The 25,269-nt window shown below is 45.8% G+C and overlaps 1 protein-coding gene across 7 annotated transcripts in view; it reads right to left on the reverse strand.

Annotated features, from left to right (window-relative positions):
- The window catches only part of LOC118364052 (chondroitin sulfate proteoglycan 5-like), a 34,348-nt gene extending 17,471 nt beyond the window's left edge, over positions 1 to 16,877 (reverse strand). Inside the window, exons 1-2 of one of the 7 annotated variants that reach the window (XM_052489599.1) lie at positions 15,913 to 16,877; positions 6,635 to 7,604 (exon numbers count right to left, since the gene is read on the reverse strand). In XM_052489599.1, the coding sequence (XP_052345559.1) occupies positions 6,635 to 7,604; positions 15,913 to 16,009 (1,067 nt within the window). In that variant the 5' untranslated portion in view covers positions 16,010 to 16,877. The remainder of the gene's footprint in view (positions 1 to 6,634; positions 7,605 to 15,912) is intronic. The other 6 variants (XM_052489600.1, XM_052489601.1, XM_052489602.1 and 3 more) reach the window with 6 other exon arrangements.
- Between the last annotated feature and the right edge of the window lie 8,392 nt (positions 16,878 to 25,269).

Genomic DNA, 25,269 nt, shown 5'->3' on the forward strand with positions numbered 1-25,269 from the left:
GTGTATGCTTGTCATAATGCAACCCAAAATTCTAAATCGCCATGACTACATGGGACTCCTGGTGGTAATACCTCTTCTTAATTATATGAAGCTGCAGGACACACACACACACACACGCACATGCACATATACACACACACACACACACACACAAACACAGCTATGACTGTATACACACAGACACACACACACACACACACACACACACACACACACACACACACACACACACACACACACACACACACACACACACACACACACACACACACACACACACACACACACACACGCTCACAGTTAATTCAACCTGGCTCGTCCTGATCTGTTTCCATACTGGCAGGCAGGACGAACTCTGACTCATTTTCTCTCTCAGTCCCTCCTACTCTCTTTTTTTCTCATTTTCTTTGCCATGTCTATCTCATCCATCTCGCTCTCTTTCCCTCCTACACTCCATTTTACAGTGTTGTCCTCCAGCTATGGGGGAAATTATTGCAAATGTTAGTTAGGATAGTAGAGAGAGGTAAACTATTGATGACGTTAGGTAGATCAAACATTCAAATTAGCCACTCCATGACCGTTACAGACCGTTACAGACTGTAACTAGTCTAACCATATCCAAACCAACGCACACATGCGCACACACGTAGTATGCAAACGCTTACAGTACACACATACACAACAGGACATGGCTTTTGTCGGTAAACCCCAGAAAGAGATATTGAGGGCAGACCCAACCAACTACTTGTAGGAAGGAGTGTGTTATAACAGAGGGCAGAGCCCTTTGCATTCATCCCACTGTGATTCAATTGGCCTGGTGTATGAATCAGCCTCAGTTCACCATTACACACAGACACACACAGATACTTGTGCCAGAGCTCCACTGACCCATATTGCCTCTTAGCCCAACCTCAGACAGAACTTGGACTTGGTCCCTCAGTGTAACACAGATCTTCACTGACACTGACAGTGTCATCTAACATGGACTTCTCACAGACATCAACATCAGTATGTAGTGCATTGTTTACTGTTTGTTTATGGTTTACTATGATCTCTTTAAGCCCACCAAAGACCTTGTCTTATAGTGATAAGCATTTACATTTGAGTCATTTATCAGATTCTCTTACGCAAAGTGACTTACAAGAGCAATTAGGGTTAAGTGCCTTGTTCAAGGGCACCTTATCAGACTTTTCAACTATTTCGAACCAGCGATCTTTCATTTATTGGCCCAACGCTCTTAACCACTAAACTAGCTACCTGCAGCCACATTGCTCTAGTATCCGAGTTAAGTTTGATGGGAGTGATTTGCGATATTGCTCTTGGCTTGCCTACTCTATGGACTGTTGCTCCAATGATTATAAACCAGTATAAAGGATAAGACCAATCTCTGCAAGGATCAGGCATCTGCCATCTCAATCACACACCTCATCTCTGACCATTAGGCCTGCTGGGAGATTACCTACTGCTGGCCTGCAACAGGAAACTGTCAGTGTCAAGAGGTCAGCGTCAAGATCACTGAACAGTTTAACTGTATAGCTGCACACTGGTGAGAAACGGTGTGTCTGCAGGGGGAGGAGAAGACCGGGTCATTATGTCATGATTAGGGCCTTGAGTTGGGAGAGGTTCTATTGGGCTCATGGTAAAAGCAAAGCGTGTGTGTGTTTTTGTGTGTATGTGTGTGTCACGCCCTGACCTTAGAGAGCCTTTTTATGTCTCTATTTGGTTTGGTCGGGGTGTGATTTGGGGTGGGCATTCTATGTTTTGTTATCTATGATTTTTGTATTTCTATGTTTTGACCGGGTATGGTTCTCAATCAGGGACAGCTGTCTATCGTTGTCTCTGATTGGGAACCATACTTAGGTAACCTGTTTTCCCTCCTTTCTTTGTGGGAAGTTGTCTTTGTTCATGGCACGTAGCGTTTAGCTTCAAGGTTAGTTTTTGTATGGTTTGTTGTTTTTTGTCAGCGTCATTCTTAAATAAAGGAATATGTACGCCCACGACGCTACACCTTGGTCCTCTTCCTTCAACAGCCGTGACAGAACTTCCCCCCACCAAGGGACCAAGCAGCGTGGTAAGGAGGAGCAGCGTGCTCGGGACTCCTGGACATGGGAAGAGATCCTGGATGGGAAAGGACCCTGGAGGCAGGCTGGGGAGTATCGCCGTCCATGGGAGGAACTGGAAGCAGCTAAAAGCTGAGAGGCGACGTTATGAGGGAACATGGCTGGCAAGGAAGCCCGAGAGGCATCCCCCAAAATATTTTTTGGGGGGGCACACGGAGAGTGTGGCAGAGTCAGGTTGGAGACCTGAGCCAACTCCCTGTGCTTATCGTGGCGGGCGTCGTACTGGTCAGGCACCGTGTTATGCGGTGGAGCGCACAGTGTCTCCAGTATGTGTTCTTAGCCTGGTGCGCTACATCCCAGCTCCCCGCATCTGCCGGGCTCGGGTAAGCATCCAGCCAGGACGGATGGTGCCAGCCCTGCTCTCCAGACCTCCAGTATGTCTCTACGGCCCAGGATATCCTGCTCCGGCTCTGTGCACTGTGTCTCCAGTGCGTCTGCACAGCCCAGTGCGTCCTGTGCCTGCGCCCCGCACGTGCCGGGCCAAAGTCATCATCCAGCCAGGACGGGATGTGCAGGCTCTTAGCTTGAGGCCTCCAGTGCGCCTCCACGGCCCAGTGTATCCGGTGCCTCGGCCAAGGCATCCTGTATGTCTCCCCAGCCTGGTGAGTCCTGTGCCTCGGCCAAGAACTAATCCTCCTGTATGTCTCCCCAGCCTGGTGAGTCCTGTGCCTACTCCCAGAGCGAGGCCTCCAGTGATGATCCATGGCAAGAAGCCTCCAGTGGTGATCCATAGCACGAAGCCTCCAGTGATGATTCATGGTACGAAGCCTCCAGTGATGATCCATGGCAAGAAGCCTCCAGTGATGAACCATGGCACGAAGCCTCCAGTGATGATCAAGGGCAAGAAGCTTCGAGTGATGATCCATGGCACGAAGCCTACAGTGATGATCTATGACAAGAAGCCTCCAGTGATGATCCATGACAAGAAGCCTCCAGTGGTGAGACATGGCACGAAGCCTCCAACGAGGGCCTCCAGTTCGGAGCCTCCGGCGATGCCCTCCAGTCCGGGGCCCGCGGCAACGGCCTCCAGTCCGGGGCCCGCAGCAACGAGGGTGCCCAGTCCGGGCCCGCAGAAATGAGGTTGCCCAGTCCAGGGGCATAACCAAAGCAGGGTGAGCCAGAGGTGGAGCGGGGTCTGCGCCCCGCACCTGAGCCACCACCGCGGATAGATGCCCACCCAGACCCGCCCCTTTAGGTTCCGGAGTCCACACCTTTGAGGGGGTACTGTCACGCCCTGACCTTAGAGAGCCTTTTTATGTCTCTATTTGGTTTGGTCAGGGTGTGATTTGGGGTGGGCATTCTATGTTTTGTTATCTATGATTTTTGTATTTCTATGGCTGGGTATGGTTCTCAATCGAGGACAGCTGTCTATCATTGTCTCTCTTTGTTCATGGCAAGTAGCCTTTAGCTTCACGGTTCGTTTTTTGTATGGTTTGTTGTTTTTGTCGGCATCATTCTTAAATAAAGGAATATGTACGCTCACCACGCTGCACCTTGGTCCTCTTCCTTCAACAGCCGTGACAGTGTGTGCGTCCGTGTGTATGTGTAAATGCGTGTGTGTGTGTGTCTCAATTTGAGCATATGTGCACACATACATTTGTGTGAGCTCTCCTGTTGTGTGAACATAATCACTTTGGCATGGGGACCCTGTCTATTCGATTCATCTGCGCCAGCTCTCATTGCCATCATCATCTCCATCAGCACCAGTCAGGAGGCGATGGCCATCCAGGGACTTGCTACCACGCATACATTTGCATGCTAATCCACACAGATGTTTGCTGATTTCTGATCTTTCCCTGCTGATTGGTTCGTTTGGTTAGTTACAGGATAAAGGGAAATACATATCTTAGCATAGCTCTGCATAATGATCCGAGGGGGTTTATAACAATGGGTTGGATGAGTTTGGGGAAGGGATTTTTCCTTCTCATGTAACCTGGCTTACACTTTCTCCTCATGGTGAGCTCTATAAAGATCTGAACAGGTATCAATGCACCAGGAACCTTGTAATACACACAAAATCACAGTAAATTTAAAATAATCTGACAATGAGATCAGAGATATACTGTATCTAATGCATCCCCTATACTGTGAACATACATGAGGAGAACAAGTATTTGATACACTGCCGATTGTGCAAGTTTTCCTACTCACAAAGCATGAAGAGGTCTGTAATTTTTATCATAGGTACACTTCAACTGTGAGAGATGGAATCTAAAACAAATCACATTGTATGATTTTTAATTATTAATTAGCATTTTATTGCATGACATATGTATTTGATACATCAGAAAAGCAGAACTTAATATTTGGTACAGAAACCTTTGTTTGCAATTACAGAGATCATACGTTTCCTGTAGTTCTTGACCAGGTTTGCACACACTGCAGCAGGGATTTTGGCCCACTCCTCCATACAGACCTTCTCCAGGTCCTTCAGGTTTTGGGGCTGTCGCTGGGCAATATGGACTTTCAGCTCCCTCCAAAGATTTTCTATTGGGTTCAGGTCTGGAGACTGGCTAGGCCACTCCAGGACCTTGAGATGCTTCTTACGGAGCCACTCCTTAGTTGCCCTGGCTGTGTGTTTCGGGTCATTGTCATGCTGGAAGACCCAGCCACGACCCATCTTCAATGTTCTTACTGAGGGAAGGAGGTTGTTGGCCAAGATCTCGCGATACACGGCCCCATCCATCCTCCCCTCAATACGGTGCAGTCATCCTGTCCCCTTTGCAGAAAGGCATCCCCAAAGAATGATATTTCCACCTCCATGCTTCACGGTTGGGATGGTGTTCTTGGGGTTGTACTCATCATTCGTCTTCCTCCAAACACGGCGAGTGGAGTTTAGACCAAAAAGCTCTATTTTTGTCTCATCAGACCACATGACCTTCTCCCATTCCTCCTCTGGATCATCCAGATGGTCATTGGCAAACTTCAGACGGGCCTGGACATGCGCTGGCTTGAGCAGGGGGACCTTGTGTGCGCTGCAGGATTTTAATCCATGACGGCGTAGTGTGTTACTAATGGTTTTCTTTGAGACTGTGGTCCCAGCTCTCTTCAGGTCATTGACCAGGTCCTGCCGTGCAGTTCTCGGCTGATCCCTCACCTTCCTCATGATCATTGATGCCCCACGAGGTGAGATCTTGCATGGAGCCCCAGACCGAGGGAGATTGACCGTCATCTTGAACTTCTTCCATTTTCTAATAATTGCGCCAACAGTTGTTGCCTGCTCACCAAGCTGCTTGCCTATTGTCCTGTAGCCCATCCCAGCATTGTGCAGGTCTACAATTTTATCCCTGATGTCCTTGTGGAGAGGTTGGAGTCTGTTTGATTGAGTGTGTGGACAGGTGTCTTTTATACAGATAACGAGTTCAAACAGGTGCAATTAATACAGGTAATGAGTGGAGAACAGGAGGGATTCTTAAAGAAAATCTAACAGGACTCTGAGAGCCAAATTTTATTCTGGCTGGTAGGTGATCAAATACTTATGTCATGCAATAAAATGCAAATGAATTCCTTAAAAATCATACAATGTGATTTTCTGGATTTTTGTTTTAGATTGATTGCGCACGTGTGGGTCGCGTGACTACCACACCAGAACCGGATGGTTGAAATTGATCTGGCTCTAAACGTCTCTGTAAAGCATCCAGGAACACGTGTTGCTTTCTATTCTCTAGTCTGAAATCACTGAGCTGCTTCATATGGGAGCCCAATTTTTATTTACATTTACATTCTCTCTTGCTCTAGCTCTCTCTGTCTCCCTCTCTATCTCCATCTCCTTCTCTATCTCTCTCTGTCTCCCTCTTTCTCCCCTACCCTCTCTCTCTCTCTGTCTCCCTCCCTCTCTCGCTCACTGTGTGTGTGTGTGTGTGTGTGTGTGTGTGTGTGTGTGTGTGTGTGTGTGTGTGTGTGTGTGTGTGTGTGTGTGTGTGTGTGTGTGTGTGTGTGTGTGTGTGTGTGTGTGTGTGTGTGTGTGTGTGTGTGTGTGTGAGATGGGGAACTGTTTTCCATCCTCCATCTCATTCACTCATCAGGCTAGCTCATACTTTCTAAACACATTGTCCAGGGTGTAGATATCTGCTATTGTAATGCAGACAGAGATAATGGGTTTTATTGGGTTCAATGTTTATCTCTGATATGTTAGTAAACTAGATTTCTTCCATCTGGATGCCTTGCCTATGATGTACAGTATGTGTGATGGCTATGTGTGCCAGAGTGTGTGTGTGTGTGTGTGTGTGTGTGTGTGTGTGTGAGATGGGGAACTGTTTTCCATCCTCCATCTCATTCACTCATCAGGCTAGCTCATACTTTCTAAACACATTGTCCAGGGTGTAGATATCTGCTATTGTAATGCAGACAGAGATAATGGGTTTTATTGGGTTCAATGTTTATCTCTGATATGTTAGTAAACTAGATTTCTTCCATCTGGATGCCTTGCCTATGATGTACAGTATGTGTGATGGCTATGTGTGCCAGAGTGTGTGTGTGTGTGTGTGTGTGTGTGCGCTCATTCCATCTCTCACCTGCAGAAGACCCCCATTCCATCCAGTAGGTAGCACTGGCCTCCGTTGAAGCAGTAGTTGGGCAGTGTGTCACAGGGGGAGCGGCAGGTTCCATTCTGCTTCACGTAGCCCTGGCGGCAGCCACCGGCTCCGTCTGAGCCATCCACGGGTAACGCTGGAGGGGCTGCCGCAGGGCCCTCTGGTGCAGCAGCAGCACCCCCACTGGGCAGCCTCTTGTCTGGGGTGAAGGAGCCGGAACCTGGGGGAGCCCTGGGCCTGGAGCGGGATGGAGGCTCGGCAGTTAGCCTCAAGTCGTCATCCCCATCCAAGGTATCAGTAGTGGTGCCATAGGAGTACTCATCAGGGGTGGGTGACGCACCCTCCTCGTACGGCGTGAGGTAGTCGTAGTTGTCTGGCATGGCCCAGGAAGTGGGGTCGCCTCCCTGTAGCTCGTGGGCCAAAGAGGAGGGAGAGGGCGGGGCTAGGTCCAGGCCACGGCCGCGAGAGGCGGGGTCGAAGAAGTCCACGGTGAGGACGTCCGGGCGAGAGGGGTTAGCGGCGGCAGGGGGAGGGGCAGTGGTGGTGGCCAGATTGGCTACTCCTTCTCGGAAGTGCCGGTCCAGGTCGAAGACGTTGTCTCTGGCGTTCAGCCACGGTGGGTCGGTGTGCTCCTCTTCATCCTCTTTCTCCTCTGTGCCACGGGGGTTGCTAGGCAGAAGGAGCTCTGTCTCTGCTGAGTCAGGGCTGATCCTGGGCGGGGCCACCACCTCCTCCTCGGCTGGCAACACCCCTTCTCCCAGCATGCCGCTGCCCTGCTCCTCTTTGGAGCGGGGCATGCGGCCGGCCCTCTGGGTCACCGTGACGACGGCGCTGACCCCGGTCACCTCGATAACAACATCATTCACTTTGGCCACTTCCTCGACCTTACTGGGCAGGGATGTCACGTTGGCTGTGGTGTCCAACTCAGGGACATTGGCCCTCAGAGTGTTCCCTGAAAACATACAAGAAAACAATGTTGTAAGGTCTCGTAACCACACACCGCCATGAGTGAATATCCTTTTATCAATCTGTCCACTTAATGTCATTCATAATACAAAACACGGACACAAGAACTAGACCTACTCTAAGCGGCAGAGATACAGACGTAGGATCTTAATTTGAGCCAGTTTGCTACGGCATGAAAATAATCCTGCAGCAAAAGGAAATGTGAATTATTATGTGCATTGGAACATTAGAACATTTGTTTGTAGGGGTTGATAGATTTTTTGTTAGGGCAAGTCAAGTCTGAGATGTTTTAAATGTAAATTACCAACAGAAGCCTTTTTAAACCTCAGATACACTACACGTTTGCATTTCCTGCTGTGAGGGAAATTCTCAGCAACAAAAGAGTGGTCAAATTAACATCCGACCCCTGTAGTAAACAAACACCAACCGAACAAACTATCAGATGACCAGTGACTTTCTTGCATTGAGGCTTCAGCCAAGAATTACGAGTTGTGTCAATTGAATGACTGAACATATCGTGACTCAAGTCCCTAGTCATTGGGCGGTATCTGTCTCCCAAGACGGCTCAGCAGTCCAGCATTGCCCTGAGGCTAAAATGCTAAACAAATTAAACCAAGATGGACTGGCCATATACTTATCCACCGGTCAATTACATCGGCCAAGTGTAGCTCCTTATTCCTCTCCTAAAGCAGATTTGGCGAACCCCGTGGATTATGTGTAATAATAGACTAATGTACTTGAATGGCAAGGAGCTGGGATTAGGGATTATGGTTTGGGGTTTAGGGTCTCCGGGGCTCCCTGTGGGAGGTGGAGTGATCTGGAGGGGAGACGGTCTGCAGTCTCACAGAGAGCAGCGCTGAGAGAAACACAGGGAGACACATTACTTTAACCAGACACACATGTCGTTCAGTGAAAGAGTGTCGGATTTACTTGTCAGTAAGAGATGTTTTCTTCCACAGAAATGACGTCATCATACTTGATAAGCGCTGTGCCATTTGTGACGTGGTGTCTAGGTTTCAGAGTGGTGTCCAAGAATAACATTCAAACCCACACAAACCAACATCTCATATCAGATAATATAACAATTTCTTCATTAAACGTGGTGCGTGACAACCAAGTAACTCACAAAGCTTCAACAAAACCAGGCGCTGCTATGCTAGAATTATTTGTAGGAAATATACAGTTGGCCTATAGAGTATTACATTACTAAGCAGATAAAGGCTGTTAATAGGGAGCAGCCAGGTGGAATCCTGGGCTTATTTCTGCTGCAGTCAGAGAAACAGAGGCTTTTGAAATGAGGGTGAATTTTGGGTTAATCCATCCACCAGAGACACTCATTCTGCTGCTCACACTGCTGTTAACGACGTCATCTGACATTCTGAGCAGCGTTGCTTCTGCCAAAACCACTATGGTCCGCCACGCTTACACACATATTCAGGGAATATACTTTAAAAGGAATATACTGTACACACACAGACACACACACACACACAGAGAGACGCATGGACACACACGCGCACGCGCACACACACACACACACACACACACACACACACACACACACACACACACACACACACACACACACACACACACACACACACACACACACACACACACACACACACACACACACACACACACACACACACACACACAGCTCATTCCCTCATTAAGTGATTGGCTTTACAGGGAACAGAACAGGCTATCTAACTCTGTGTGAGTAGTCCCCAGGGGAGCAGGCTACTCAACAGACAGCTCTGTCCGACGGTAAGGAGACACTGTAGTCACACTTCTGTGTTTGTTCAGCTCTAACAATCACTCAAGTCACTTTACATCTTGAACAGTTGTATGTCTGGAAAACAAACAGAGACGGAAAGTAACGTTCCAAAGACAAAGGTCTGTCTCGTTGTTTCTGTCAAAATGGCCAAACACTAACCTTGGCCGAGTCTGGTTTCCCTGTTGTTTTCACCATCCACATCTATATCAGTATCATTCAAAGTGTGGCCAGTGTAGTGGGCTAACAGCCATAGAAATATTTTTGTGATGCACGGCCGTCATTTGTGTGCAGTATAAATGTCTAGATTTCATGAATGTCGGGTTTATTGAGTCAGGAATACTGGAGTTGTACTACATTTGGCAGTAACTAGTTCACTAATTAAAACATTCCATACATGTGGTTCTCTCTTCTAAAAGGTCATATAATCCCCATATAAGCAATGTCACATCATGGAGAATCATAGGCTGTCCAAAATGTGAATATTCAAGGGAATACCTCAAGGTAAAATCATTTTCAAAGGCTTCTTAAAACCTTTTACTGCAGTGGGCTAAATCAGGGTCACACAGAGTGTTTCTTGGTGGTCTTAAGCAAATCTACTTTGAAACAAAAGTATACACCTCACACAGATGGTTATGGGCTTAAGACACCTGTACAATGTCAGATATAGAGTTGAAATGTATTACATTTGAGTGTGCATACCAATATAACACTTTATATACTGTACATCACAGAAGACTGAAATATAACAACACCGTTTGACAAAGAAACACCAGATTTTCAGCAGGTTTTTTAAAATAATGTTAATTAATTATGAAATTACAAAAAATATGAATAACATTCCACCCATGAGGCCACTAGGGGGCGATTTGGTTATTTGACTGCAGGAAAGGTTATTAATCACTCACCTACGTAGAGACTCTCTCTCTCTCTCTCAACCCCTTCCGTTTCTCTCACTCTCTGTCTGTCTCTCTCTCTCTAAGGAGGACACCAGTGGTGCTCTTGAAGAGCCGCTCTATTGGAGAGCTTTGCTTTGCTGATTCTCTGAAGTGAGTTTCAATTAAGAATGTATCCTCACATAGTGTTGTTAACCTAATTGGATTAACAAGGAGACTTTTGACAGTCCGCTGACTTCGCTAGGCACCACCGACCAGGAGTAGGGTTGTAAAATTCCGTGAACTTTTAATAAATTCCCTGGTTTTCCAGAAATCCTGGTTGGAGATTTCCGGGTTCCGGGAATCCTCCAACCGGGATATTGGGAAAACCAGGGCATTTATTAAAAGTTCACTAAATTGTGCAGCCTTAGCCAAGACCCATAGATTGAGAACCACTGTGAACAGCAGACTCGTATCTCCCACTGGTACACAGCTATCTCCTCATCACCTGACCAAGCCACAAATAAATACTTTTTGATTCAATAAGGAGAACTGAAGTTTAGTCATCGAGACTTCTGCTCACATGCAGGGAGAGTGGGCCTGCCCGTATATGTGCAGCTGTTTCTGAAGTCAAACGAGAACACATGAAGGCACTTACACCATTCTTGGAGTTACTCGAGTTGAGGTTTGCAATGAAAGACTTGTATACACCAGAGACAAATAGCAGTCTCATTCTCTTTAAACAATGTGAAGACACTGATTTGATTTATCCAGTTGCAAGGCAAGACTATTAACACCAGTCTAAAAATACTTCATATTGCAGTTGAGACTGTTTATGATCAGGCAAAGTTTTAGGAGATCAGAGAATATTAAAAAGGTTATTTGAGGCAGAAGGACAAAGGTGAAAATGCAGTGTAATTTAACGCCTACCCTGAGGTGGGCCTACAGATGCAAAACGTGTGTGTAAATCATGGATTTGATCTCAAAGTGAGACTTGTGTAAGATAGAGGAAGGTGACTTACCTATTCAGTATGAGTAACCATACATCCTGAACGCCAACCCAATCCCAGCCAACAAGCTACACTGTGCCCACTATGACACAGAGCCTGTCCAACAAAACGGACATTAGATCCACAGGTCCAGCAGGGTGGCAGCCTGGCATGATGCCACAATGGCCTGAATGGAGATTGCCAGGGTAGGGTCAGATCCCTGTTTAGACCTGGCCTTCTCACCGTTCCTGGCCTCCACTGCTATTTGTCCCCCTGGCCCAGATGGAATGAGGCTCACGGGGGCCACAGTGGACCCCCGGCCAAGGGCTGTTGGAGAGCAGTGTGTGGCGGCCTGGGAGGGTGGGGGGGGGTGGATAAAGTGGTCTTTGTGCTCCCCTTTCAGACGGTACTATCAGACAGTGTGACATAAGGAACCCCTTCACCCCTTAAAGAGTATTCTGAGGTGTTTGGGGGGTAAGGGGGTATTTAGCATTGCCAGGGACAACAGGGTTGGTGTTGGCTAGCTGCCGTATCTTTTGTTTCCTGGTTAGTTGGGATGCGTTGCCTACCTCCAAATGAAACGGGGGATTGTGATTGGCTATGACAGACAGTAAAGAGGGCGGGGATTGGTTGTGACAGATTTTAGCTCCCAGGCAGTGTCTGCTGACCCAGACAGAAGGACATAGGGGTGGAGGGTCAGAGGTAAGGGTGGCCAGAGCAGTGAGATAAAGTACAGCACAGCTGGCTGTAGCTTCAAATAAATATATCTGTTTGTATGTCTCTGGGATTATGAGGTTGTGTGTGTGAGAGAGTGAGCCTGACTGATCACTCGTTTCCATCCATTTTACAGTGAGCTCCCTCTAAACAATCCTCAAGAGAGGACTTTCATACTGTATATAGACACACACATACACACATATGCACGCGTATAACACACACACACTATATAACCATTATGAATAATGCATTAACCTTTTTCTCTTTACTCAACACCACTCATTAATATCTATGAAAGTGGATATGCATGGGTCTGCATTCAGCCTTAATTGAATACCCCTGCATTGATTTCCACCCACCACTCTCTCCATCTCTCTCTCTCCTCTCTCTCTCTCCCTTCGTCCCTCCCTCACATAAAAGCTTTCATTTCTGTGCCCAACAGGTGGCAGGCTGGAGGAGGGATGGGTTGCCATGGCAACAGTCTTGCCCTCACTGTGCAGAGGGAGAGTTGATGCAGCGTTGCTAACCTAACAGATCTGCACACAAACACACGCCTGCACGCACACACCACAAGGACAAAACGCTAATACTCACATTTTCAGACATAAATATTAAGGGCGTAAGAACAAAGGGTGTGTGTGCAGGTGTGTGGTTTACAGAACACTTGCTATTTGTGTGTGCCTGGTCGTGTGTGTGCATGTGTGTTATCAAAATGCAGAACAGGGAGCCTGTCCTCTCTAAACATGCCCCTCCGGTGTCCATACTCCATACACTACTCCTTTACCTTCCTGCTTCTACCTGATTGATTCAAGCCAGTGGTACTCGGACCCCTGGGGTACTTGGCCTATCCATAGAGGGTACTTGAGACTCATGATACCATAAAATGCCCATGAGAGGGTACCACAGGGGTACTCCGGGCAGAGCTAAATTGGGAACCACTGATTTAAGTGATTAGCCTTCGATAAACTCCGAGCTTTGAAAGGCATCACACAGACCACATGAATCCAGCTATCAGTAAGATTATTATCCCTTCTTTATCTTTCATTTGGTTCAGCTGAATGTGGTGGATTTCTTTATTAATATATGTCATTTATCCAAAGTGCATACATACATTTTACATATGGGTGGTCCAGGGAATTGAACCCACAACCCTGGCAGTGCAAGTGCCATGCTCTACCAACTGAGCTCCAGAGGACCACCTCTTTGACAGGGGGAGGTAGGGGAATGACTGCTAATAGGACAGGGCTCAGCTATGGACGCCGTCTTGGTGATGTAATACACTCCGCTCGCATTGCAGAGCACGCGGTTCGCTTTGAGGAGGAGACGAGATGTGCGCTGACACATTAGGAGGCGCGTGCACTGACATGAACTCGCTGACACGCACACAGACTACTAGAACGTACAAGGACACAAAGATACACACTTATTCTTAACACTATCACAACCTATGGGAATGCTCACACACACATTTAAATGGCTGGCCAGGTCAAGCCAACCGACACCTATGTTAATGGTCCCCTGCTGGCAACTGGAGGCAGAACCTTGGAGCAGGGGGGTGCAGCGGGAGGAGCTGCTTGGGAAGGAGGGTGTGCCTAAAGCGGGTTTCATGTTACACATGCAGAGGCGTCTTTGCGCTGAGCAAGCCATTGTTTGAGATGGAAGGAGGTGGAGTGCAGAGGTTCTACCAAGCAGCATGTGAGGTGCTGGGGTTTGAGGTCATCCACCCAAGGTTCTAATCATTTCAGCTCTCCATTGGTGATGTGTTCAACCTAGCAGTGAACAAAGCTCATTGTGTGACTAATGTGAAATGAGTAATGTATACTTACTACTGGGACTAGAGAAAGGAAGGTTGGGACTACACCCATTGGCAGGTGTTTTCTAATGTAAGAAGGATATGTAAGTAGGCTGTCTAACCTGGGTCACATCTGACATTACACAGAGCACATACCAGTGGCATCATGACAGACAGACAGACAGACAGACAGACAGACAGACAGACAGACAGACAGACAGACAGACAGACAGACAGACAGACAGACAGACAGACAGACAGACAGACAGACAGACGTGCACTATTTCTCCAATTTACTTTAAATTGATTTTAAAATGACTGTTATCATCAAAATGTGTGTTTTTTCCTAAACTGCTATAAAAAAGGCTGGGGGGGATTTGGTTTGCAGATTAACACACTGCGCTTCAAAGATAATCTGTCCGCGGCAGATGTGTGTCAGCAGGCCAGAGGAGGGCAGAGGAAAAGAAGGGAGAGGCAGGCAGGAGGGAGAGGCAGGCAGGCAGGCGGGCGGGGAGGTCCATCATTCCCAGAGTCCATCACTGTGCTGGCCCCAGGGACATAAATCCTGGAAATGTGGCTGAGCCTTGACTACTATTACCCCCTCCATCACCCGTCCAAACCCGCTCACACAGCCATCATTCTGAGTGGGGGAGGGGAGATGCCTCTACATCCCTCACTATTACCCCCTAACCATCTCTTCACTTCATTATGGATGACTGAAAATGCCACCAAGAAGAGGAGCCCTGACATGTAATTAAGTGTCATTGTTAGGGACATCATTCTTTGGTCACCTCAGTGTTCACAGTAGAAGGAGCAGGTGGTGCCACTGCCACAGCAAACCGGTGAAGCAAGAAAATGAAGGGGATGATGGAGGGCTCACCCTCCCTACAGGAGTATTAAAAGCCTAGTTCGCTAATTTTGTGGAACTAATGTTTTAAATTGTATTCTTATCAGAGGGTGCTGCACCCTCAGCCACCCTACTTTCCTGCAGCCATCATTGTATATATTTGACATGGCTAATGTTATATGAAATATTCACCCATTTAATCAGGGCATTTTGACAATGTTTGAGCATGTCTTGGTGCATTGGTACCGTCTTCAGTGCCCTGTTGCTGGGCGGTGATGGGCATAAACGGATCCTCTTTTTGCCGGTTGGACAATAGCGCACCAACCCGGACCAGTCTCCAGAGGCTACACAGACGGGTTTTTTTTAAATACTGACATATGGATAAATAAATATAACCTAACATCCCATCCTTCCGCAGACTACATTGCCTGTAAGTAGGGAACCAATTCACGCTCCCATTCCTACAATCACTGGACATCATTGTTATGGGTGTCCAAGCAGAAGTGGCCAAACATAAAATCTAATGGTTATGGCGACCGAGTAAGGCAATTTAAATAAAAAATGAATCGACTAAATTAGGTAGCCTATATCCCCATGATGTCACATTGATTCTAATCCCTGGGCTATGCATAGCCAACAACATTATTAATATGTAAGAAGTGCTGTGATTCAGCATGAGACAAATGAGGATAGAGAGTTTTCAGTGTCTTTTCATGTTTTCTATAAAAGCCAAGGCGCGCTGTATCAGAATGTCTGTTCGGATTGGTTGATGAATAATGCAACAGGGACTCCGACCGTAATCCTGCTTTTGTGTCGCCTGGCTCCATCATTGCCATAGTGACAGCAGCAGCCTCGGGGGAGCAATCTTGGTGCATCGGCTCGCCACTATTACCCCGTAACACCGATACAGAGAGTGGGTCATTGCTGAAAGGCAATTGTGCCATCCGGCTCTCCAAAAACCAATACAACTTCCATGCAATTGCCTCTCTTTGGAATTGACCCATTGCCCGACAATATCCCACCCATAATGTCATCTCATAACCCAAATAAAATATCGGTTAACGTCCTGGGAAAAGATAGCCTATGTGCTCAATGACACTATTCTGAGAGTGAGCGCATGACCAGTCGGCTCTAGCCTACAATAGAAGACTCACTGCCCCCCTTTGTTGGGACTGACTCTCTGTGCAAGTGTGTTTAGTCACTGGTTTCACAGTGGTCAGCCTATCATACACATGCGAGGGGAAACACAGAGACAACCCTTGCTTTCTTGTGAGTAAAAACGTATACGATGTCTTACCATGTACAAAGAGGGGAATCAAGTGTAGAACCAGAATGATTGACAGCATCATTTGCCTCCAGCATCCCGTGCAAAACCGCGCTTCCTTTCCGTTCATTCCTGCGTGTGATAATGGTCAGAAAATCTGATGAAAATCCCTCTGAAAATGAAGTGTTCAAAATAGAAATAATCCGAATTGTAAATCTTTTGATTTGATTTGTGCCCCCTATCCACGTTAGACTCCCGCCTCCCTGCACTTCCCCATAGTAACTTCGTCTTGAGTGGTGTGCTAGTATTTACTTCTCCCGCTTCTTCAATTAGCCACAGTTTAATCGTTCAAGGCCCCGTCGCCACCGAATATCGGCCAGACGGAGACCTCGCACAGCCAAGGATGGACGTTCCGTACTGGAGCTGAGTTGAGCGCAAGCGAAAGCTGCGGCTCCGTTTGTTTTTGATTAGAGCGATGGCACTTCACCATAGGACGACAGGCAACGCTCCACGGAATGTGATGCTATCCGCACTGCTCTCACCATATGGGAAGGGGAAAGAATTGTTGCTGCCCCCCTCCTCCCGTCTCCTACTCCTACCCCTCCTCTTCCCAAGGCTTTTTTCCTTTCAATAATTTGAACCAATTTGCTATTCAACTGAGACTATTAGATTTTGCCAGTGCACACACTCAGCTCGGCATTTCAGCAGCCTTTTAAACACAATTTATCAACAGAGACTTAAAATAAAAATATATATAATAATTGGCGTGAGTGCGCAGGCGTATGCTTATTTTCCACTGTCAAACGTTTCAAGCATTTCCCTGAAGAGATTGATGCTTTGGCCAAATGTTTGAATAAATCAATTGAAAAATAAATCATGGGTTTTAAGCACTGTGCTCAAACTCCGATTCGGTCCATGGGCCACATGCCACATAACAGTTGGATGAGAAGGAGATTTAAAGTTAAGTAGTGTTTCAATGCTTTATAAACAACATGTTTTTTGTTAATTGTTTGTTCAGATAAAGAAACAAACAGCAGAGAGGGGGCGGGGTGTGAGAGACTTTGGGATGCAGTGATGAATGCATGAGGGCGCAGAGTACTGACGGTGGGGGTCCCACACATTCTTTCACAAGCTACTAGCTCTCACAGTCTCAGGTCAGAATTAGGCTACATGTTCAACCATGTTTGTCAAACGAGAAATTTCGAAGTTCTTCCAAAAGTGAAATTTCAAGGGTAAGTTTAGATATTAACTGGATTTTTACAGTTAGGGTTAAGTTTAGATATGAACTGGATTTTTACACTTAGGGTTATGTTTAGTTATTAACTGGATTTTTATGGTTAGGGTTAAGTTTAGATATTAACTGGATTTTTACACTTAGGCTTAAGTTTAGATATTAACTGGATTTTTATGGTTAGTGTTAAGTTTAGATATTAACTGGATTTTTACGGTTAGGGTTAAGTTTAGGCATTAACTGGATTTTTATGGTTAGGGTTAAGTTTAGATATTAACTGGATTTTTACAGTTAGGGTTAAGTTTAGTTATTAACTGGATTTTTACGGTTAGGGTTATAAGTTTAGGCATTAACTGGATTTTTACGGTTAGGGTTAAGTTTAGATATTAACTGGATTTTTATGGTTAGGGTTAAGTTTAGATATTAACTGGATTTTTATGGTTAGGGTTAAGTTTAGATATTAACTGGATTTTTATGGTTAGGGTTAAATTTAGATATTAACTGGATTTTTATGGTTAGGGTTAAGTTTAGATATTAACTGGATTTTTATGGTTAGGGTTAAGTCAAATCAAATCAAATCAAATTTATTTATATAGCCCTTTGTACATCAGCTGATATCTCAAAGTGCTGTACAGAAACCCAGCCTAAAACCTCAAACAGCAAGCAATGCAGGTGTAGAAGCACGGTGGCTAGGAAAAACTCCCTAGAAAGGCCAAAACCTAGGAAGAAACCTAGAGAGGAACCAGGCTATGTGGGGTGGCCAGTCCTCTTCTGGCTGTGCCGGGTGGAGATTATAACAGAACATGGCCAAGATGTTCAAATGTTCATAAATGACCAGCATGGTCATTTATAAGGCAGAACAGTTGAAACTGGAGCAGCAGCACGGTCAGGTGGACTGGGGACAGCAAGGAGTCATCATGTCAGGTAGTCCTGGGGCATGGTCCTAGGGCTCAGGTCCTCCGAGAGAGAGAAAGAAAGAAAGAGAGAAGGAGAGAATTAGAGAACGCACACTTAGATTCACACAGGACACCGAATAGGACAGGAGAAGTACTGCAGATATAACAAACTGACCCTAGCCCCCCGACACATAAACTACTGCAGCATAAATACTGGAGGCTGAGACAGGAGTGGTCAGGAGACACTGCAAGTTTAGATATTAACTGGAATTTTACGGTTAGGGTTAAGTTTAGGCATTAACTGGATTTTTACGGTTAGGGTTAAGTTTAGGCATTAACTCTGGATTTTTACAGTTAGGGTTAAGTTTAGATATTAACTGGATTTTTACGGTTAGGGTTAAGTTTAGATATTAACTGGATTTTTACGGTTAGGGTTAAGTTTAGATATTAACTGAATTTTTACAGTTAGGGTTAAGTTTAGATATTAACTGGATTTTTACAGTTAGGGTTAAGTTTAGATATTAACTGGATTTTTACGGTTAGGGTTAAGTTTAGATATTAACTGGATTTTTACAGTTAGGGTTAAGTTTAGATATTAACTGGATTTTTACAGTTAGGGTTAAGTTTAGATATTAACTGGATTTTTACGGTTAGGGTTAAGTTTAGATATTAACTGGATTTTTACGGTTAGGGTTAAGTTTAGATATTAACTGGATTTTTACAGTTAGGGTTAAGTTTAGGCATTAACTCTGAATGGATAGGCTTAAAACAATAATATCAAAAACAACTTTCCATTGCTGGATTCCAACATGCAACCTTTGGAATCAGAGGCAGATGCTTGAAGTTACTTAACATTGCTCACTGTTGCCCCTAGTGGGCGTTTTACACTTCATCTCCCAACGTTCTCAGACATGGGTGGACTTAGAATACTGACTTGTATCACAGGTGACCTGGCTGGCCACCATGGAAGGTGACCATGGAGGAAGATGGGAAGTAGCCCCGGCAGCAGGCTTTTATGTTGTGTGTGTGTGTGTGTGTGTGTGTGTGTGTGTGTGTGTGTGTGTGTGTGTGTGTGTGTGTGTGTGTGTGTGTGTGTGTGTGTGTGTGTTACAAGTTAATACAAAATAAATACAAAATTGGAAAATGCTACATTTGTTAAATTAATTGTGAAAAGTAAGTCAAGTAGAAATGCAGTGTGAAACAAATGAATGATTGACTGTCCTATTTCAAATGAGACTATTCAACGTTTTCACGTAAGCAGAGTTCAGCTAAATTAAGGATGGTACTCACACATCCTACCTCTCCAACACACCTGACCTGACCTGAGAATAATCACTTTGCTTTCCTGTGAGGGCTTTGTGTGAGTTTGTGTGTATATGTGTGTGCTCGCGCCCTGCAGATTGCCTCAAGCAGTCTGCAGCCCCCCTGCCTACAAATAAACCTCTTTGGGGGAACAGACAGACAGTACAGTACAGTACAGTACAGTACAGTACAGTACAGTACAGTACCCTCAGACCACTCATTCTCCCCTCAATGGACTTTGCTGAGATCTTCAAATCATCTATCAGAACTATCCTTCATCAACTGTTCTCATAGTTTGCAGTCTCCATGCTTTTTAAACAAATTAGAGACTTTGTTAGTATCCTCTATGTTCTGAGTGACTGTGTATATATAACATTTTTAGATGGGGTCTATTAGGTCAGAGCGACTTGACTTTCACTACCTCCTCTACTCACGGGATAACCCCCTTTATTTTCCCTTAAGAAATGTATCCACCCGGAGCTGAATCAGCCATTTGACTATGTGCGAGTCAGGTTGATTGGTTAGAAGAGGGGATTCTCCCAATGCCCAAATAGACCCCCTAAACCACCTCACCCCAGATCTGTCTCTGAGCGTCATGTACTCATTTTGGGGTTAATGCCTCTTACAGCTTTCATGTCTGCTCAAACCAGGACTGTTGTTATGACAGTCTCACCAATCGGTTTAATTTTGAACACAGGGTCGTCAACAACATTGGGATTAGACATAAATCCTTACTCTCCTCTCCCCAAAAATATGACTGACCCCCCCACTTATTATCCGGTTGCGGTGACACAGGGTTACTGGGTACAGGCAGGCAGGCACGCACACAATAACAAAACAAACAATGTAACAACTAGGCAGTTTCTCAGACACCTTGGGGCAAGACTGAGGTCATCGTAGGTCAGACTGGAAAGGTGGGAGGTTCAAAGGTCATACCTACCCATCTAACCAAAAAAGAAAAACTGAGGCTTTTGGATTTTCCCCACTGATTCCCGTTTTCTTCAATGTTCTAGAAACACCTCCGTTCAGCTCTGTTGTTGGAATGTTCTCAGAATGTTTCTAAAGCTATTATAGATTATACCGTTGACACACAGACATTAGACCATTATCTCTAACCTTTATCTAAGAAACACTGCAAGATGTTTGCTGTGTGGGTAACATATCCTGTGTCAGGTATGAACATGATAAAGTAAGATTGGAGAAGAGTTTAACAGATGACCCCAGGTCATTCAATGACCAACATCACTGTATATACTTACTAATAATATCTCATTATGGTTTCAATATTACAGCTGTGTGTCAGATAGTACTAATGAGGCCAGACAATGACCTTTTAGGCTGCTTCTCTTCTGAATTCCAGCTATATATGCCCAGTGAACACGCTCACGTGGGAGTTTGAGACAGAGGGAGAGACAGTGTGCGTGTGGGGGGCGGGGGGGTGTCTATGTGTGTGTCTGTGTGTGCACCTACTCGTAGTTGTGAGTGTGGTGTGGCATGAGGTCTTTATTAATGAACTGGAGAAGAGTCAGTGGTTCTTTTTCTCGTGCGGCTTACATTGTTTCCTGGATGAGAGTGCATAGTAACATGCATGGTACTTCTGGTTGTGACATGCATACGAGTCATACAATGCATATTCGGATGGACAGACACGCACAGATTTAATTTTACAGATCCATGGTCCAGATGTATTTTACAATCCACTTCCAGACCAGTTAAAACACAGACTGCCACAGCCTTCCCTTTTTCTCCATCCCTCTTTGTCCTCCTCCTCCCTCCTCCCACCTCCCACCTACTCCTCCCTCCTCCTACCTCCTCCTCCCTCCTCCTCCTCCTCCCTCATCCCTCCTCCTCCCTCCTCCTCCTCCCTCCTCCCTCCTACTCCTTTTTTCCGTTGCTATTCCTAGTGCCGGGTTGGGCTTTGGGGAACACAAGCTGACGTGCTGCTAACCAGAGCAGAACTAAACTGTTTGTGCCCCCCCTTTTAAACCAACCCCCCTCCCCCATCGCTTAAACCCCAAACATAGCACGTTGCACTGGCCGCCAATCATCCAAACCATCGTCCCCCTCCTCCATACGTACTGTACATAAGCTTCAGCCTCACCCGTTCCAATCACCCCCCCCCTCCCCCTCTCTCTGCACTCAGCAGCAACATTTTCCTCATCCTTCTCTCTCTCTCTCGCACGCTCTCTCTCTTCCTCCCTCCTCCGGCAGAAAAGCTTCAATAATTTGCAAGAGCGTTTGTTACTATGTACATAGCCAAGGCTAACCACCCACACACAGGCTCCAGAAACTAAGATGGGAGTATACAAGAATGGTCTAATACACAGATGGAAACACACACACACATTAACAAACTGACTTCTCTTTTTTTCCTTGTTAACCAGACATACCCTGGACCAGTTTTCCTCTCTGCATATTTACCCGTGTCAAAATAAAGCACCGCCTGGCACGTGTCAATATTTGATCGCCTCTCGTACGTCAATTCCAGTAAACCATTGAGATCAATTTAGCAACATTGGCTCCAATGAGACTGGTGGATGTTAGGCACATGAACCAGTCAGCCGAGGCCAATAACCAATATGAGAGTGAGAGTTGAGAGGGACTGGCGACTCATGACTCCACCATTCCTAATTCTACAGACTCCACGTTGACATAGTAAGTCAGTAAATACAAGGTTCATACAAGGTAAATACGTGCTTCAACACCTGCATTGCTTGCTGTTTGGGGTTTTAGACTGGGGTTTCTGTACAGCACTTTGAGATATCACTTTGAGATATCAGCTGATGTACGGCTTTATAAATACATTGGATGTGATTTGATTCATGAATAAACAAGGCATGACAGTGTCATCAACAGCAAAGTAGGGCCTGTTGAAGCGTTGGCGTGGGGGGTCTGGGTAGAGAGAACAATGTAAGTAAGTCGCACACAACACACATACACTTTGACAGTATCAGACTGCATTTCTGTACTTTCATTATATCACATAGTCAAAGTGGGCCGTGGATATAGAGGACAATCCTAGCCACTGTAGCCTACTGTCGAGCCACTGAGAATTTCTTCTTGCATAATTTGAAGTTTGAGACAGTAGCAGACAAAATGGATGCAGGTAATGAGGGAGATGGAGCGAAACGGAATGTTTATGTATCCGTCGCCCAGGACGCAATGAAGCGTGGGAACGCAGGTAATAATAGCTTGTGTGTGTGTGTGGATAGAGAGAAAGAGAAAGAGAGAGAGCTCTATTGTCATTGTCCCCTCATGTGTTCACAGCTAATGCGTTCTCATCAAATACCCAGCAGAAAGATGACAGAACTGCAGGAATCCATGCGGGGGCTGCCAGAGTTGCTTTGCCCATTAGGAAGCACTGAAACCTCTTGTCGACAGCACTTTTACAGCCTATGACTGGGATAATTAGCTAAGTACTGCTCAGCAATGGCTTTCACTCAATCAGTCGAGCGGAAGAACATAATCGGAGCAATTGAAAGGAACATTTGGTAGCCCTGTGTACAACTAAAAGCACGGTAAGTGAGGCTGATTGTGTGTGTGTGTGTGTGTGTGTGTGTGTGTGTGTGTGTGTGTGTGTGTGTGTGTGTGTGTGTGTGTGTGTGTGTGTGTGTGTGTGTGTGTGTGTGTGTGTGTGTAATGTTACTTTATGCATGAGTCATCCATTGCCAGTGTTTACATTGCATCTGGACAACTGAATGGCATCTAAATGTGATTTCAGGGTAGTTCATACTGGCCTTTTTCAGTGTCATTTAGGTCACCGTTGACTTCATAGGGGAGAAGGGAGAGATGGGCGACTGCAGTACAACGACGGACAGGTTTTTTAAAAGCTTGTTTGACCATTTCCCTCCAAAAATACAGTAAATATTGAGTAATAACTGAGAATTGTTGGGCAATACTAGCGTAAGTGAATATGGTCTGATACCTGCGTTGGAGTAATTACAGCAATGAGATGAGAATGTCTGTGAGGAGAGAGGGATGGTGGGTGAAGGAGATGGAGAGATAAGGAGAGGTTTGAATATGTCACTCCTTTCCCCATCACCCCCCCTGGCAGTGTGAACCGCCGCCTGACTTTAACATCCTCCATCTTTAATAAACCCCTCGCTCGCATCCCCCTCAGCGCTTACAGTATGAGACATCAACCTGTCAGACAGGAGCACAACACACACACACACATAAGCATGCACACACACACACACGTGACCAGTATGTGCACACACACGCGCAACACTTGTATTAGCGCAAAAGCTGATGTGTGGTGAAGTCTCTGGCACAAAATGGCTGCCATGCACCACCTACTCTAAGTGGATGCTATGTATTGGTAGTGGATGGAGTTAACCATACAGAATGTGAAGTGCTTGATGCATGGTGAAAGCGCTGTTTCAACGCAGTCCATGATTATTATCATTATAGCACTAAGCCACTGTTCTCTGACACTAACCAGTGTGATAGACTGCCCATGGCGCTACTTGCTCTGGGGCTCTACAGTGAAAAAATGTCGCCATGGCAACACCCTCCGACAAAGGGCAAGGACCCTCTGTGCGTCAGATAGAGATGGAACCTACCTGTTACACAGGCACAGGCGTACGCACACACACACACACACACACACACACACACACACACACACACACACACACACACACACACACACACACACACACACACACACACACACACACACACACACACACACACACACACACACACACACACTTTTGAAACACGCTGCTAAAAATAAAAAATAAACAGATGTTGCTCACACAGGCTGGCATTATTTGCTCCATCCATCCCTACATTTGAATTGCGCTGGTAATATGTTTTCAATGGCACAGAGCATCTACTGCATCCACATAGAAAACTGGGAAATGACGCCTAGGTTTGTATGCATTATGGTAAGGAAATGTTTGGGAGGACACTTCTCTCCTCTTCCCAATAACCTATTCATAGACCTGTTTAAGGCCTGTCAACACAAATCACTTCATATTCATGAATCTGTTTATGGATGATACTTATGCATCTGTTTATGTTTACAGACACTAAATCAAGCACATAGAGCTGGACTGTCGGTCCAAAGGGAAGGATGAAATTGATACACTATTGACATTACTAGCAAGCAAGGCAGCTGGGCTGAGGCTAAAAACAGTTTGAAACAATAGCAGCGTGTTTGTCTACTTCAATTACTAAGGGTCCTTCATCTGTTGCCTAAGCAACCAAAGAGAGGAACCGGAAAGACGGGACTACAACGAGAGCAGAGGGGAAAAAGAAAGAGTAAAAAATCAAGGTAAAGGTAAAATGAGGAGAATGACAAAGGGGGGGAATCCGAGGAGAGAAAGGGACTGTGAAGTAGAGCCATGCTTCAGCTGTGAAGAGTAACGCTCATCGGTGGTGGCAGAATTGGCACAGCTGTGGGAGGGCAGAGGGAGACACTGTGCCAATTATGAAACATCTCAACTCATCCAGGGAGCAGCTCGTCTCTATCCCCGTGCCCATCAGCAGCACACTCTCTCGCTGTGTCTATCTCTACCACTCACTCAGTTGGGGAAGAGGAGGGAGAGTGTATGGGGGGACAAAGGGAGGAGTGTGGATCGGGAGGTTGATCCCCTTGTCTTCTTTCCTCTGTGACCACTGATAAACACAAGGACTGGATAGGTGTCCTGTCCACCATATTGCCATGCTTTTATACTGAACCAAAATGTAAACGCAATACACAATAATTTCAAAGATTTGACTGAGTTACAGTTCAGATAAGGAAATAAGGAAATTGAAATAAATTTATTAGGCCATAATCTATGGATTTTACATGACTGGGAATACTGATATGAATCTGTTGGTAACAGACACTTTAATTGAAAAAAGGTAGGGGCGTGGATCAGAAAACCAGTCAGTATCTGGTGTGACCACAATTTGCCTCAGCGCAACATCTCTTTCACATAGATCAGGTTGTTGATTGTGGCCTGT

The sequence above is a fragment of the Oncorhynchus keta genome, chromosome 31 (genome assembly GCF_023373465.1).
Source record: "Oncorhynchus keta strain PuntledgeMale-10-30-2019 chromosome 31, Oket_V2, whole genome shotgun sequence".
NCBI lineage: Eukaryota > Metazoa > Chordata > Actinopteri > Salmoniformes > Salmonidae > Oncorhynchus > Oncorhynchus keta.